Genomic DNA, 14978 nt, shown 5'->3' with positions numbered 1-14978 from the left:
CTCTCGCCGTCGGAACGGGGACGTGGGCCCCGCCGCGGCCCCGCTCCCAGCGAAAAGCGGCGACGGACACCGGGACCTGCCCCGCCCAGCGCTCCTCTCGGCCGCTCCGGGACCTCGCTTCGGGCTTCTCGCCAGAGCCGGAGGAAGGAGCTGCCGGTTCTCCGCCCCCACACCGCCGGTAGGAGGGAAGCGGGAAACGAGCGACCTGCCTCTTCCGCCCCATCCTGTCAGGCCGCGGGGCGGAGGGACCTTTCTCAGGCGCCGCCGATAGCCCGGGGTGTCACCCGGCTGGCGGCGGCTGCTGCTACCATTTTAAACACGGCTCCGCAGCCTCCGCCTCCCGCAGCGGCCGCCGCTCTCTCGCAGACCCGCCGCGAAGGCGGCTGTGGCGGTGCCCCCAGCGCGGGCAGGCGAGTGCCTGCCCTTCTATTTATAACTTGTGCCGTGAACGGATTGGCTAAGCCGGGCTGCCTCCAGCCCCGCCCCCTTTCTGTGTGTGCTGCCGCCATCTTAGAGAGCGGGGAGGGGGTGGCGGGGCTGCCATAAAGCGAGCGGACGGAGGGGGAGCAATAGCGGCAGCGGGCGGTGCATGGCGCTGGGGAAGGGGTAGTTTGGTGAGGGAGGAAGAGAAGGCGCGGGCTACCCTGCTCGCATCTCGGCGATAGGAGTGAATGGCGGATGCCGTCGTCCCCAGTGGTGGCGAGATGGAGCCGGAGCAGCATCAGCGGACGGAGAAGACCAGCGCGGGCCTCCTCGGGGTGGAGAGTAATAGAGCAGGAGCCGCTGAGGACACCACACAAAATGGCGGACGCTCTGAGAGCAGTAGCACTGGGGAGGCGCTGCTGGTGGCTGCTGTTGCTGCAGAGGACAAGGTCCCCCCAAATCTCAGCATCACTAGCAGCAGCCAGCGCAGGAGCAGCATCTCAACGGCAAATGAACAGCAACAACAGCAGCAGCCGCCCAGCGGTGTGTTGGGGGGGCCTCCCCCTCTCCCTAAGCCCCCAGAAGACCTGCCTGTTAGGAGGAACTTTCAGATCCCCAGGAAGAGCAGAGAAAAGAAAGGTTGTTCCTTCCCTTTCCCTCCCTTCTCTCCCTCACTCCCCTCTTCATCTTATTCATTAGGCAGGCTCTTTATGCACCTCACACAACTGCATGCAAAATCCTGCGGGTGTGGAGGAGGCTGTGGCATGGCTCGGACTAGCGAGGCTGCTGGGGATAAGATGTTTAGTGTCAGAGAAGCTTTTACGTTCTTTCCTCTCCCTACCTTTTCCTCTTTTCTTTTTCGTTTTTATTTTGTCACAAGGAGGAGAAAACAAAACCAAAACTTGGCTTGAATTTCAGACCGTTGCTTTAAAAGGATGGAAAAGCTGGATGTGATCAGGGTGGGCTTGAGTGTTGATCCTGGCTCTGCTTCTGGAGATGCAATCACATGTAGAGAAGATGGTTCTCTGGGACATGGACACGTAGAGAAGATGGTTCGCTTTTCTCTTCCCCCTGACCTCCTCTCTGCAGGAGAGGGGTGTAATCCTGTTAAGGGTAGACTAGCAAACACTGAGCAAAGTTGTCCTTCATTGACGGTACGCAGAAGACTGTTCTTATCTAGTTAAAGTTCCTTACTTTGCAGGGCGGAGGCAAGTATCCCATGTTCACGTGCCTCACCTTGGAAACATTCCTCTTCCAAACATCCAGGGTTTGGTTTTTGGTTTTTGACTAACTCTTCCTTTAAAAGCCTGGGGTATTTCTTGCTTTTCGTGAGACTCCATTGGCTTCTGTTTATCTTTGATTTTGTTAAGTGGCGTTGAAGACACGTCTTATTCCCTCCCTGAAACTTATCTCAGTTCTTGACCTTTATCAACATGGGTCAGTAACTTTGTACGTATCACAGTAATACCTGTTCGCATAGGCTTCTAGTTCTTCAGAGAAGTAACATCTAACTTCTTGAAATGCTTGCTTCTGTAAGGAAAAGATGAAGGTAGGTTTATTTCATTATCCAGTCTTTCCCTTTCCCTCCTTCCATTTTTGGCAGTAATGTCCCCTTTTTTCCTTTTCTTCCCTTTCTTTCCCATTGCCACCCCCCAAGGGGGGAATACAAGTCTGGCAGAGATTCATTTTAAAAAGGACTGGGTTGATTTGGAGGAAAAAAAGTCTCATTCATCTGACAGAAAAATGTCTGGATAAAACATGGTGCCTCTTGCACTTCCATATGTCAGAGCCAAGTGTGGTTACATTTGAATACATTTAAATAGATCTCAGAAATGTTTAGTCCTTAACCACAGATATTTGAAGTTCCTCTCTAGCGTTTGGTTCCAATGTGAATGAAAACCTGCAAAATACCTTTTTTGGGTCATCTAATTCATCATTTGCCTATGCAGAACCATCTCCTACAGTGTGTAAAAAGTTTCAGAATATGTAGTTCAAATACCAGGCTTCTGTGGCTTCTAGGGTAGAAGGGAAGCCCTTCTTACCCTACTTCTAAAATTCACTTGCTAATGTCAAGGTCACTTGACCCATTCTTAAGGGCTTTCTTTTTAGTGTACTTGTTTCTTTTTTTCTTTCTCTTTCAGCTTACAGAACACTTCTTGGACATTTTAATCATACTGGCGAGTTACTGTTTCCAAAATCTCAAAACAGACCTTTCTCCATTCTGTCCATGGTGCTTGCAGTCTTATAGTTGCTTATGGTTGCCAATTGTTGGTCTTACACCATGTGATACCATAACGCAAAGTGCTTTGAGAGCACATGTTGTAGGCAAGGCTAGCAGAAGTGGGCTAGCATAAAAACTGCCAGCGTGATCTCTGAGAACAATCAAATTGCTATTGGAAATGGTATTGGCGTTTGAGAAATGATGCTATTAAATCAGTTCTGGAATTAAAGCAGAAGATTAGCAGTGCAATGGTTATTTGACATTGTAGTGGCATACACTTAAAACATGCTTAGTACCAGTGTTCAAATATATCTTGTTAAATTACAAAATAATCAGAATATCATCTGTCCTTCTCAGAAGAGCTTTCTTGGCTAGATTCTGAATTCCAGCATGAAACAATACACATGGAAGCTGCTTCTGTCCTTCTTTGTATTGGAATTGTCCTTGTTTTGCTTTTAAACCTCCATTTTATTCCTGGACATACCATCCTGAGAGATCCCTGCTGTCTTGATTATGAAGACTAATCTGTCATGTACAAACTGTAAAATCTGTACAGGATGACTTTGTTACTTGGGTGGGTGGGGGTTTTTTTTGGTGGTTTGTTTTTCTTCTTTAAGCACCAAAATGTATTTTGGGAACAATTTTTGATTGTGAAGCAATTGCATTTTTGTTTTGCAGATTCAATTTTTAAGGGGAAAATCCTGGAAAAGTTAGGATTTAGCTGGTTATTTAGCCTTTCTGGAATTTATCTCCACCTCTATTTAGAGACTAACGAGGGACTAAAAGTCAATAGAAAGAATCTTGTTAATGTGGAGAAATGCATCTGGAGGAAACATACTTCTTAAAACTAACTGTGGTTAGTTGTTCATAGAGAATCTTTTTTCTGACTTCCTTTTTTTTTTCCTACTGGAAGAATTCAGGAAACCAAACTGTAAAAAAGGCTGGCTGTGAGATTTTTTTTTTTTAATGTGTGCGTGCATTTGTTTTCCTGCTTAAAACTGACTTGAAAGTTTCTGTTTTCTTGGTACATGCAGTTTAGTAACAGTGTTACGCTCTCATGAATAGCTTGTCTCTTTTTTTAATCTTAGTACTATAGCCAGTTGTCATGGCCTCTTCTAATTTGATTGTCAGACCTTCTCGGGTGTCCAAGTCTACCTGAAACGTCAAAGATCCTTGTTTAATAGGATGAAGAAAACCAACTCCCAAGATAAAGTGCTGGAGGGGTATTTTTTCACTTACTGAACTCTATGAGTGGTCCTCATGCCAAAAGGCAATTCCAAAAAACATGCTCAAGTAGCAACCAGTGACTTAAGGGGTTGCTTGTTGGTAAAGGTTGGACATTTATTTCCGTAGTCTACGAAGTTAACAAATGACTGCTATTTCTCAGGCTGAGTTGGGGAAAAAAGGTCTTGCTTTTGTCCATGGAAGTCTTAGCAGTACTTGCTTGGAGGTCTAGATTGTCCCTTTTCTGCTTAATAGTATTTGATGTTTTATTTTGCCTTGTCTTTTGTCTTCTAATTTTCCATATCTTTAGTAGAGATGCGTATTTGCTATTTCTATATGGGGATTTCATTAAGGAATCCTTGAACTTGGTAACTACTTAGACCTTTTGAGAGCAAAAGACATTTTGGGCCAAAAAAAATCACATAAGTAACAACATTATGGTTCATTAGCACCACAGATTTTTGGTCTTGGTCTTAAAAAATGAAGACTTAAAGAAAATGATGTTTCTCAATGGAGTTTTTGTAGCAGGAGCACTTGCTTGTGAAAAGTGCTAGCATTCTGCCAACTTACCTGATAATAAAATAAGTAATTTACATATCTTCATTTGAAAGTTAGTTAGTTCAGGATTCCTGAAAGAGAATGTCTCTGTCTTCCTCTTCTTCACATTCTGACTTAAAAGAAAAAAAAACCAAAACAACACAAGCCCACTAACTTCAAACTTGGTTTTCTGAAGTTGAAGCATTGGACAGCTGTGAAAGAGAAACTTAAAGCCTCTAGGGAATTACATGCATCCAACCATCCAGTCTAATGTCTGTCCCTAGACTAGGTACTATATTAGCTAATCTTAGTTTCCACCTAAAAATACTTACATGTGTTCCAATACACTGGGTAGAAACTGAACAAAACCAGTATTTATTTACTTAGTTTTACTTCTGCAGAACAAGCCAGCAAAAACCACAATAATTGACTTGTATGTGTTATAAGGATACTGCAGATTAGTTCTTACATGAATGACTGTTTAATTTACATGGGTCCAATAAAGGTGCAGTATACCCACATCAGGTCTGTATAGTGAGCCTGAAAAATACATATGCACGCACTTCTGGTCTTGAAGTAATTTAGGACTGGAGATAAGCTTAATGATCTCATCCTTTGCCTGTGAACATAGGATTTGGTGACTGCTGTAGAAGATCTAGTTTAGTAGACCTTCTATAGGTTTTTTTTCCTTCCCAGGTTTTTTTCTTGCTTCTGAACTCCTTTTTTAAGTGAGGTACAGGTCCTTCTATAGTGACCTTAACCTTTTAGAAAATAGCTGCCTTTTAGCACCAATGCTTAGATGACAAATTGAAAAGTATTGCCTTGCTAGTTACCTCAGTAGGTAATGTTGCAGGTTTTTAGTAAGAACCTGAAGCCTGCAGTGCCTCAAGTTCTGGAAGAACTGCAGAAGTGGATTTGAGCCTGTCATGAAGCATATGATTAGTGTGTTTGAAGAGTCATACTCGAACAAGGGAAAAAAAGCTTATGCCATGCACTCTTAGCTTTTAATTTCAGAGAAATTACCATATACAACAGTCAAAAAATTTAAGTGACTTATTTTTCTACTTTATGATTACAATGCTGTTGTGCAGTCAGTTTAGCAGATTTTCCTTGCTCCATCCATCATTTGGCAACTCAGAAATAGAATGCAATAGATAGAAAATTAGCAGGCTGCCCCTGAAGAAGAAATGCTTAGTGGGTGCTGTCTAGTTCTCAAACCAAGTGTGGATTGTTTGCCACTACTATATATGAAAAGGTGTCAGGCAGATAGGATGAAATTTGGTGTTTATAAGTACTTTTCAAAACATAAGTAGTGTGTTCTGTAAGGATTATACATTCAACAAATTTCATTCATGTTCCTTTTTTCTCAGTCAATAGCTGATCATTAAGCCAATCACTTAATTTATGTGTGAAGTAAACTAAGGCAAGATTATATCTGTAGTTGCTGTTCTTGTTCACTTTGTATTGAGTGGGCAGTGAACATCAAAGGAATAGAATTTCCTTTACAGTGAAGTTTTTGGATTATTAAGCATTTTCCTACTAAAAGGTGGATGTAAGGTCTTGTTCTTGGACTGATACAATCAATTAGGTGGAATCAGTCTTGCTTTAATGTTCTGTATGTTCCCAAATTGAAAAATTGGAATCTCAAAAGTTACTTTTGTGCCCAAATACTTAAAAATATTTCAGTTTTGATCTGTCTTTACTACAGGGGTAGGAACAGCCGTTCTTCTAGCTTCAGTAGTATCTCTGGTGAACTTAGATGATGTTTGTTTGGAATATAAATTTGGTGAAGTACAAAAAAGTACATATATATTATTCAATAATAAGTAACAATAGTAGTAAAAACATATTTTCAGTCCTCTGCTAAGAAACTGAAGAAAAAAAATGCAACAGTCTTTAAAAAAATCTAATTTGTTGTATTCCATAATTTAAGGCGTTAGGTAGAACTCTTCCATAAATCTGTTGAGAGCTAATTGTATGGTAGTTTATGTAGGTTCTCCCTAGTTGAAGAACAGGGGGACTTGCTGTTCTTGGGCAACTCTGTCTCAGCTCGCTCGTCAGAACTTTCCACAAAGCAGGAAATGTTTCAACACAGATGGGAATGTAGTTGACAATATTTGAATGAATGACAGGATCTTAATTGATGTAATAATATGCCTCTTCCTAGATTTGCATCTGGGAAATGGGCAAGACATTGCGTATAGTTTGTGGTCACTCTAACTAGTCCTGTAGAGTTTTCTACTTGCCTGAACTCAAGATGGAAGAAATAGGCTGGGTTTGAGCATGTATTCCTAGGGGGAGGGAAGGAGAAGGGGTGGTGTACAGTAATCACTATTAAGGAAACAGGAAATTTGGACAAGCAGCTGGCATTGGTAACCTTCTGCCTTAGCTTTCTGGTCCTTTTAGACAGAAGAGGAGCAGGCGATATGTGAAACTCGTGCACTACAACACTAGAGTTTAATAACTCCTTGTCAGAAAGATCTACGAGGTGTTTGGGGATGGGGTTGGGACAGGAGGTGCTTTTCCAGTGTGTGTATATCTATAGTAGGCTTGTTTTATATTTTACTAACAAGTGTTTCTCTCTTCAGTACAAGTGCATTCAATCTTAGTAATAATAAGTTGAGAATTTCTTTCACTTCCAATTATCTTTCCTCCCATATTGCTGTCAGCGTTTCAAGAATGAAGGCATTGTTACTAAGGAGGATGTTATATAATAAGTTTCTTAATCACTTTCATAACTTCCACTCTTAAAAAACCACTTACTCATTGTTGATGGTATTGGCATCATTGCTTTACTTTAGTTTGCGGATGAGGTATTATATTATAAAGTGTGTGTGTAAATGCAGCTTTTACCAGATAATACAAAACAGTTCAGTTTTCATTTAGAACATTTGTTTTATATTGAGGCTAATGCAGTAAATATTTCCTGCAAATGAGTAAAAGATTACTGTCTAAATCTACTACCATATTATTCAATGAAGTTGCAGATACACTCTCAAGATGTAATTAGATTTGATTTGCTGTTAGAATAATGGTAGATTGTCTTTTATGTGAGACTAGTACTATTGTAGTTCATTCCTAACTATTGTAACTTCTAGCGATTTCAGGTGGTGGTGGTTTGAGGGTTTATTTTAGTAGAGAAAAATAGGCCCTCCTACAAAAAGAGCAAAAGCAGTCTCAGAAATATCTGTTGGGAATACTTTCTGTCTGAGGTTTGCAAATACCACAAAAATACTGCACACACTGTGAGTATTTTGGAAGTTACCCCTGGGAGAAAAACACTTGCCATACTGAACTAGTTCAGTTCCCCCAAGAGTATTGTTTTCCTAGACATTACTCTCAAAATCTGCACTGAGATTCTCTGCTGGCCCACTCTTAGCTTGCTCTTCTGATCAGTTTGTCGCTTTCAGTACCCGAATACAAATAAAGCAGCTTGGGGAGATGAACACTTTACTGTGCGAACTTAGGCAAAGGTTTGCTCAAAAGGCGGATTTGTACAACAAATGAAGGGCTTTCCTTTTAAAGCAGTTATTGTAAGGGATAAGATCATAAAGTATGAACACAGACAATGTGTTTTTTAATAATAGGAGCTTATTTGACTTACTAAGACAGTATTGAATTTATTCATATTTAGCCTTATTACCATAAGCAAACAAACAAAAAACCCCATAATGGTTCTAAAGAGCATCTAAACTATGAAACTGTTTTTGAGGTTTTTATTAGAACAATTTGTTCCTGGTTCTTAATTAAAAGAGCTAATTAGTTTAATTCAAGTTCTAAAAGTTTAATTACAGTGTTTTGCAATGCATATCAGATGTTTTCAAAGGGTGGATTCAGATTTGAGGTGCTTCCCTTATTAACTTCTGAGAACTAGCTGTTCAAGAGTAACATTAAAGCATAAAGAAATGTGATTTTTTTTTTTTTAAGATGCTATAATTCTAGGAAACTTTAACTTAAACTTTCTAGCCTAAATTCCATCTTTTTCAAATATTTCAGGTGTTTTGTATTCTAAATGTAATCATGAACCATTTGTCTTTATGTATAAACTGTCAATGAACTAGAAAATTTTGGCATTTTTTCAGATGTGTATTGGAGCTTATTATTTTATTTATTTCTTTTATAGCACTCTTTCAGCCAGTAGCTGTAGGCTCTCGAGAATTTGAGGATGTTTTGAAGATTCTGCATTCATCTTACTTGGAACCAAGTTCAGTGTCCAATTTTAATTACAAGAGAGCCAGCTTAGTTCATAGTGAACTGTTGGAAAAGGAAGTGAGTATATTTGTGGCTTCTCTTTATGAATGAGGTACAAGTCAAGTGAAATTTAATGTTTTTCTGAGTCTAGAGGCAAAGACGTGGAGATTATTTTCTACTTATGTGCTTGATATTTAATTGCAAACTCACATCCGCAAAATGTAAGCAGTTATTTTTCAGGCAAGTTTATTACTGCATAGACATAAACTCTTGCCTGCCAGATACAATTTTTTCTTTTAGTCTTTTTTGAGTATTTGGCACCACTTGTCTCTGTGCATTTTTAGTTTTCAAAAATTTTCTTAATTTTTACATATTTTTAATAACCTGGAAAGATCTTATAGTGTCTTATTTGAAAAGCCTGATACTTCCTATGAAACTTAAGATTAAAATATTTTTCTGATACTAAGTTTACATAGTCTCTGTAATTTTGTTGTTTTCCAAGAAGTACCTAAAAGAGTTGATTACTTGAATTAGTAAGTGCTTCGTTGAAGCACTTCTGCTGTACCTTATCTGGTGTCTCTTAAATCCAGCCTTGGCTTTCTTTCATAACTGTGAAATAAGTTTTCTGTCCCAGTGCCAAAAAGCTTCATGTATGGAGCAGTAGAATATATAATTGGTTTGCTATAATTATTATCTTGAAACTATAAGGTAAACTCCGAAGCTTTTTTTTTTCCTCTGCTACTATAACATTTATGATTCATGGTTACAGCTAAGGAGTATTGCAACTGATGAAAACCACCTCAGTAGCAGTGAGGTGCAATTGCAAAAGTACATGCACAACATAAAAGATAATGGCCTGTCTCCTAAAAAGAGAAAAAGGCTTATTTCTGGAATTTCAAAGGTGATATGGAAGGCATTGAGCTGGGTGCTTCTAGATAGTTATGTTACGAAGATAACACTAAAACGTAACTACACAGGTTTGTTGGAAGAGTGTCTCTTCCTTAAAAAAAAAAAAAGGAAGAAAGAAATCTTTGGGCAGATTAAGCCAATGATGTTTCCCACGGGTATAATGTTTTTTAAATTTAATTTTAGCATACTATAGTCTCATTCAAATTATCTTTTGATTATTTTTGTACACTTGGATCTGCTAAGATAGATGGGGCCTTAAAACATTGACACTTGAATGTGATGGCAGTAATCTGTCTACATGTGTTAAGAATTTTCTGTAATAATAGTTCACAGAAAAACGCAGAGAGCTGAAATTTGATGGTCGCCTAGAAAAAGAGCTTTCTGAAACCTATGCGTTTCTGATGGTTGATCGACCTGAGGTAAGAAAACAAAACTGCATATAAAATGCTTTCCCTTCTTTTTTCAATTAAGAGTTTCTGGTTTTTTTTTTTTAAACTGAGTGTTTTCATTGACTCACTTATTAATCTTTAACTTATTTTTGCAAAGTTCAGCACTGGAAAGTGTAGAAGGATGGGAAAGAGAGATAATATGTCACCATTTAAATCCTTTATTCTCTGCTCCATTGACATGTCTCTGTAAAGTATCTTCTCTGTTTTATAAATCAATAAAAGGGTAGATTTTTCTGGGTGATATGTGGGTTTTTATTGGGTTTGTGTTTTTTTCCCTAAATGAAAAGGAATGTGGCTTTTTTTTTTTTTTTTTTGAGTCAAGAAGCAGTTACCTCAGGGAGAAGGTAACTTGTAATATTAGAAAATGGACCTTACCTTCTGTGTCTCTTCTTTGATCATATGTTCTTAATGAAAGTGATGGAAAGGGAATTTCTGTGCTTTTTCTACTATTATAGAGCCAGGATTTCTTAAGTATTCAATCGATTTGGCAGGTTTACTTCTGCTTTGTGTATTAAAAGCAAGTAATGTTCATAAAGTGTGTTTAAGGTATAGGGAGGCTGAGTTTTTTAAGATACGTGTGAGTCTGTGTAACTGCTTCATACTGAGTGTTTGACTTGCACAGTTTATATAGCAATTCAGACTAGTCTTACCTCTGGGTGGCTTTGTAAGGGTTTTTTGGGGGTCTGTTTTGGGGGGTTTTTTTAGCTCAATCAAAACTCTGTAATTGTTGTTTCTCACCGTTTGTTCTGTTCATATTCTGGCTTTCCTGATAGACTTGCTTAAAAAAATGTCTGTTCTCTTCAGATCCAAAGCATATGCGAAAAGGGGCTGCAGGTTGGCCACTCCAAAATAACAATTCTCGGCAGCCCTTCCATGGGTAACTATCTTTTGATTATATGTGCAACTATCTTTTGATTGTATGTGCTGGTATTATTCAGTATGAGGTGGCAGTTAATGTGATGCAGTTGTGTAAACTTTCAGTCCTTTTTCTATCACTTATTGCAGGAACATCACAGCTAGGTATTTTTAGCAAAGTAGATTGACTTCAGAACATTATTTCATAACTCTCTTTTTGGCTAGTTCATTTAAATTCTTTTCCCGAAGGGAAAACCTAATTCTCATTTTGGCTTAAGTCAAACCAATATATCATGTCTTCCCAGTAAAATTTGGAGGCCAAAGAACTAATGCAATCTATGGCTGTGTGCCTCTCTCTGTTTGTACATACATATATGCATATATGTGCATTCAGAAATACTTAATGGAAGTAGTTGCTCAGCTTAGTATTGATGTAGATAGAACTAAAGTTCTTGAATCCACAAATCCAAGAAGAGCATAGATAAATTGGAGACTTGGGAAAGTCACAAGGTGTTAAGAAATTTGAAAGTGCAAGATGCAAAGTTCCTCTTGCAAAGCCTTTCGAATAGAAAATTAAGAAATAATTTTGTCATCCTCTGTAAGTAACATGATACAGAGGTGCCAATATGAATGTGAAAGCAGAACAGATGCGAGGCGGGGGAGAACAAAGGAATACGAGCATATAATATTTTACTGTTTTAGTCAGTAAAGATTCTGGAGCAATTTATCAAAGCAGTTAAATACAGACTTGGAATGAGAGGAACCTAAGCAAAATGGATGCTATTCTGAGTACCTGAGTTCAGTTACAGTTATTTGATCTGAGGTGGTCAGCTAGACCAACAGATGACAGTGTGTGTCTGAGGCCTTCAAATCTATGAAATTATGGTTGAAGTGTTGAAAAGCAAGAAATTATTTTACCTTTCCATTTGAGTGTCAATTCACAATTCCAAAACAGTGGTTTTTTGTCAACAGTGTAGGATGAAAGATTGCTGAGGATGCCAGTGTTTTCCTGCCTTACTTCTCAATCATACCTTCACTGCTTATCTCCACATTGTGCAGTGGGTCATTGTACAGAAGGACCTCAGCTGTTCGAAGAGAAAAAAAAAAAAAAAAAAAAAACAAAAACAAAAACACCTGAAAGCAGTATCTGTATATCCTTTGGTCAGGGCTTGTCCTTGGTCACAACACTTTCAGTAATGTGGGTGTGCTCTTTTCAAACTGAATTAGTGTCCGTATTCTGCTGTGGTGTTTCATGCTGCAGATGGTGCAAGTAGACATTTATTCTACTGTCTTGAAGTTGCAAATTGTGAACGTGCCCTTACACCTTTCTCTGATCATATTCCAAAAAGAGTGTTTTATCTTTGTTGTTTGGTATACATTGAGCTTTAATCCCATGTAATGCTTCTTAAACTTCTAATATTTTAACATTCAGCATAATGTGGGGGGGGTTTGTTTTTTTCTTTTTTATACTCAGGTGTATATATCTCCAGGTATGCTGATTTATTGCAGCCTAATCCTCTAGAAGCTGGAGCAACTGGAGATGTGATTGTTTTTAAAATAATAAAGGTAAATTTTATCTTGTTTATTCTTGAAGGATTATATTGCTTACTGGTAAAATAAAGGGGGTTTTAACCTAACATATTGAACTTCTATTTACACAATTATCTGCTTATAGAGAAACTAGAACCCTACCAGGTTTAAAATCCGATGTTGACACTGAGCTTAAATAAAGCATAACTGATTTTTATAAAAGGCGAAAATGTCTTGTTTTCTTTGAAAGTATGAAAATAATGTACTTCTATAAATGGCTCTTTTTAATGGCCTGTTTTCATTTCCCTGCTCTTATTTCCTTTGGTACTTGAAACAATTTGCCAGTTTTCAGGAAAAAGCTTATGCTTACAATTCTTCTGCTCTATTACAGGGAAAAATGAAAAGCATATATGACCACATCGGTATGAAAGCAATGGAATCAACAGTAAAGAGTGCGTTAGATCCAACACCAAAGCATGAGTGTCATGTTTCAAGGAATGCAAATAAAGTAACCTCCTTGTTGGCTTATCGAGCCTACGAACTTACTCAGGTAGAGGAAAGTTGAGCATGCGTTAACTTCTTGTGTAAGAACTTTATAAACAGAACTTTTGAAATTAGGAGATAAAAATCACTGAAGATATAACAAATACTGAGCATGTCCTGTAAAGCTGCAGTTTGGTGTATGTTTAGCAGTAGCCCACAGATGCCTGTATTAGAAATTACAGAACAACATGTCATCCTCTCCTGTTTCCCTTATATATACCTGGACCTGATGGAGAAGATCTCCTTCAGATTATGATGTAGGTGGAATAGGAAATAGCTGGGGAATGTACATGTGACTGGAATGTAGGCTGCAGAGGAGGGAAGGTAGTGTGTGGATTTTGAAGTGTAAAAGTAGAACTGGTTAGTGGGCATTAAGTGAGACTTCTAAAAGGGAAAACGTTGGCTAGGAAAGAACAGCTTCCCCCCTCCCCTCCCCCCCCCCTTTTCCCTTGTTGCAAAATTATTTTTTCATTCTTCATTAGCTCCTGAAGTCATGTCCATCCTGTCAGTGTTTGATAAAGGAGGGAGGAGAAGGTGGAAAAAATTACCTTAATTGATTGTGTTATAAAGCATATGAGAGAACGACATTTAAAAGCTTTCTTATTTTAGGTATCAGCTTTTGAAGAAATAGGCTGTTGGTAAAAGGAACATAGATGTGATTTATTATAGTAACTATAACTTGTTTTATATACCAGTTAATGTTTGGCATAATGGGTTTCAAACAAACTCCCTTTGTTTGTTTAAATAATTCACCATGAGGTATATTTTGTAAGCTATTCCTGTGAAACAGAGTACACCTTTTAGTGAAGAAAGGTCATGGATTGTTAGTATATTTGCAAAATACAGTCTACCAGACTTCTAATTTAATATTGTGTTCACTTCTTTTTCTAGTACTATTTTTACGAATATGGCTTTGATGAGATAAGGCGAAGACCAAGACATGTTTGTCCTTATGCTGTGGTTTCATTTACTTACAAAGATGAAATGGTGCAAGTACCAAAATTCTTGCCCCCATCAAGGTAAGCTAGGAAATGAGTTTTGGAAAGACTACATGCAACATGAAGAATTCATAGCTCTTGGCAATAGCTTAGAATTGATTTAGATAAACAGTGCTGAAATGAATGGACATGTCACAGGGACTTAGCATAATAAATACTTCTAATGCAAAGCAAGACGTGACAAAATGGGTTTTATGCAGCAGGCTGGCCCCTGTAGGAAGCAGTTCTGCTGCTCTTTTCATCTAGTCAGCTTCTGCTGAGGTGGAATCCCTGTATAAAGTGGGTTTTTTTGCTTAACTGAGGAAATTCACAGGCATAAAAATGTTCACAAACATTCTAAAAAAATGTTCTGTATACTTTGTCACTGAACTCTTCACTGGTGTCGTCTTACTGCTTGTGGCGAGAATATATAAATGGGTAGTTGATTACAAATACAATATGATACCTATGCTGATAGGAAGGGATCCAGATGTGGAGACTGTACTATGTAGCGCTGAGAATAGTTAAGATATCTAAAATAGCACAAGATGCTGCAGCAGTGATAGCTTGAGGTTAGAGAGCGAATTGTCAGTGTCGCTATTTTGTTAGACTGATAAAATACCCTTAATGTAAAATTTATTAGCCAGAAGTTTCTGTCTCAACCTAGTTATTTTGTCTTTCTTGTTTTTGTTAGATCAAACAGCTTCAACACAGATCGAAGTACAGGTAAGAATGAATTGAAATTTATTGCTTTTATGATATAGACATGGAAGGTTTTGGACTTCCTTCCCCATGTAGTTTTATTTGTCTTTAACCGGAATGATTGCTTAGTTATGCAGACTGTATACCTGAGTCTTATCCTGTACGATACTGATTGCAGGCATCTCTTCCCGGTATCGAATGATCGAACAGACACCTTAATGTGTATCTTCTTTTACCAGAACAAACCAGACCTGAGCAAAATAAAAAGTCTTTTCTACTTATAGCATAGTTAAGAACTTATCTTCTGTTCCCGAATATGCTGTTCAGTGGCACTTCAAACAATATGATCCTCTGACCTGTTTCTCTTTTGAATCTCATTCAAGCAAAATATTATTATGTATGAAAGTGGTTGACAGT

General features: G+C 38.4%; 1 protein-coding gene across 5 annotated transcripts in view; it reads left to right on the top strand.

The window, feature by feature from the left end:
• Positions 1-584: 584 nt before the first annotated feature.
• The window catches only part of TASOR (transcription activation suppressor), a 33252-nt gene continuing 18858 nt past the window's right edge, over positions 585-14978 (top strand). For all 5 annotated transcript variants that reach the window (XM_076346289.1, XM_076346288.1, XM_076346287.1 and 2 more), the window contains exons 1-8: positions 585-1062; positions 8529-8674; positions 9832-9924; positions 10759-10831; positions 12284-12375; positions 12731-12889; positions 13774-13901; positions 14554-14585. In XM_076346289.1, coding sequence (XP_076202404.1) covers positions 672-1062; positions 8529-8674; positions 9832-9924; positions 10759-10831; positions 12284-12375; positions 12731-12889; positions 13774-13901; positions 14554-14585 — 1114 coding nt within the window. In that variant the 5' untranslated portion in view covers positions 585-671. The remainder of the gene's footprint in view (positions 1063-8528; positions 8675-9831; positions 9925-10758; positions 10832-12283; positions 12376-12730; positions 12890-13773; positions 13902-14553; positions 14586-14978) is intronic.

The sequence above is a fragment of the Aptenodytes patagonicus genome, chromosome 8, assembly GCF_965638725.1.
Source record: "Aptenodytes patagonicus chromosome 8, bAptPat1.pri.cur, whole genome shotgun sequence".
In the NCBI taxonomy this organism is placed as follows: Eukaryota; Metazoa; Chordata; class Aves; order Sphenisciformes; family Spheniscidae; genus Aptenodytes; species Aptenodytes patagonicus.
This window is presented reverse-complemented; position numbering and strand designations above follow the sequence as displayed.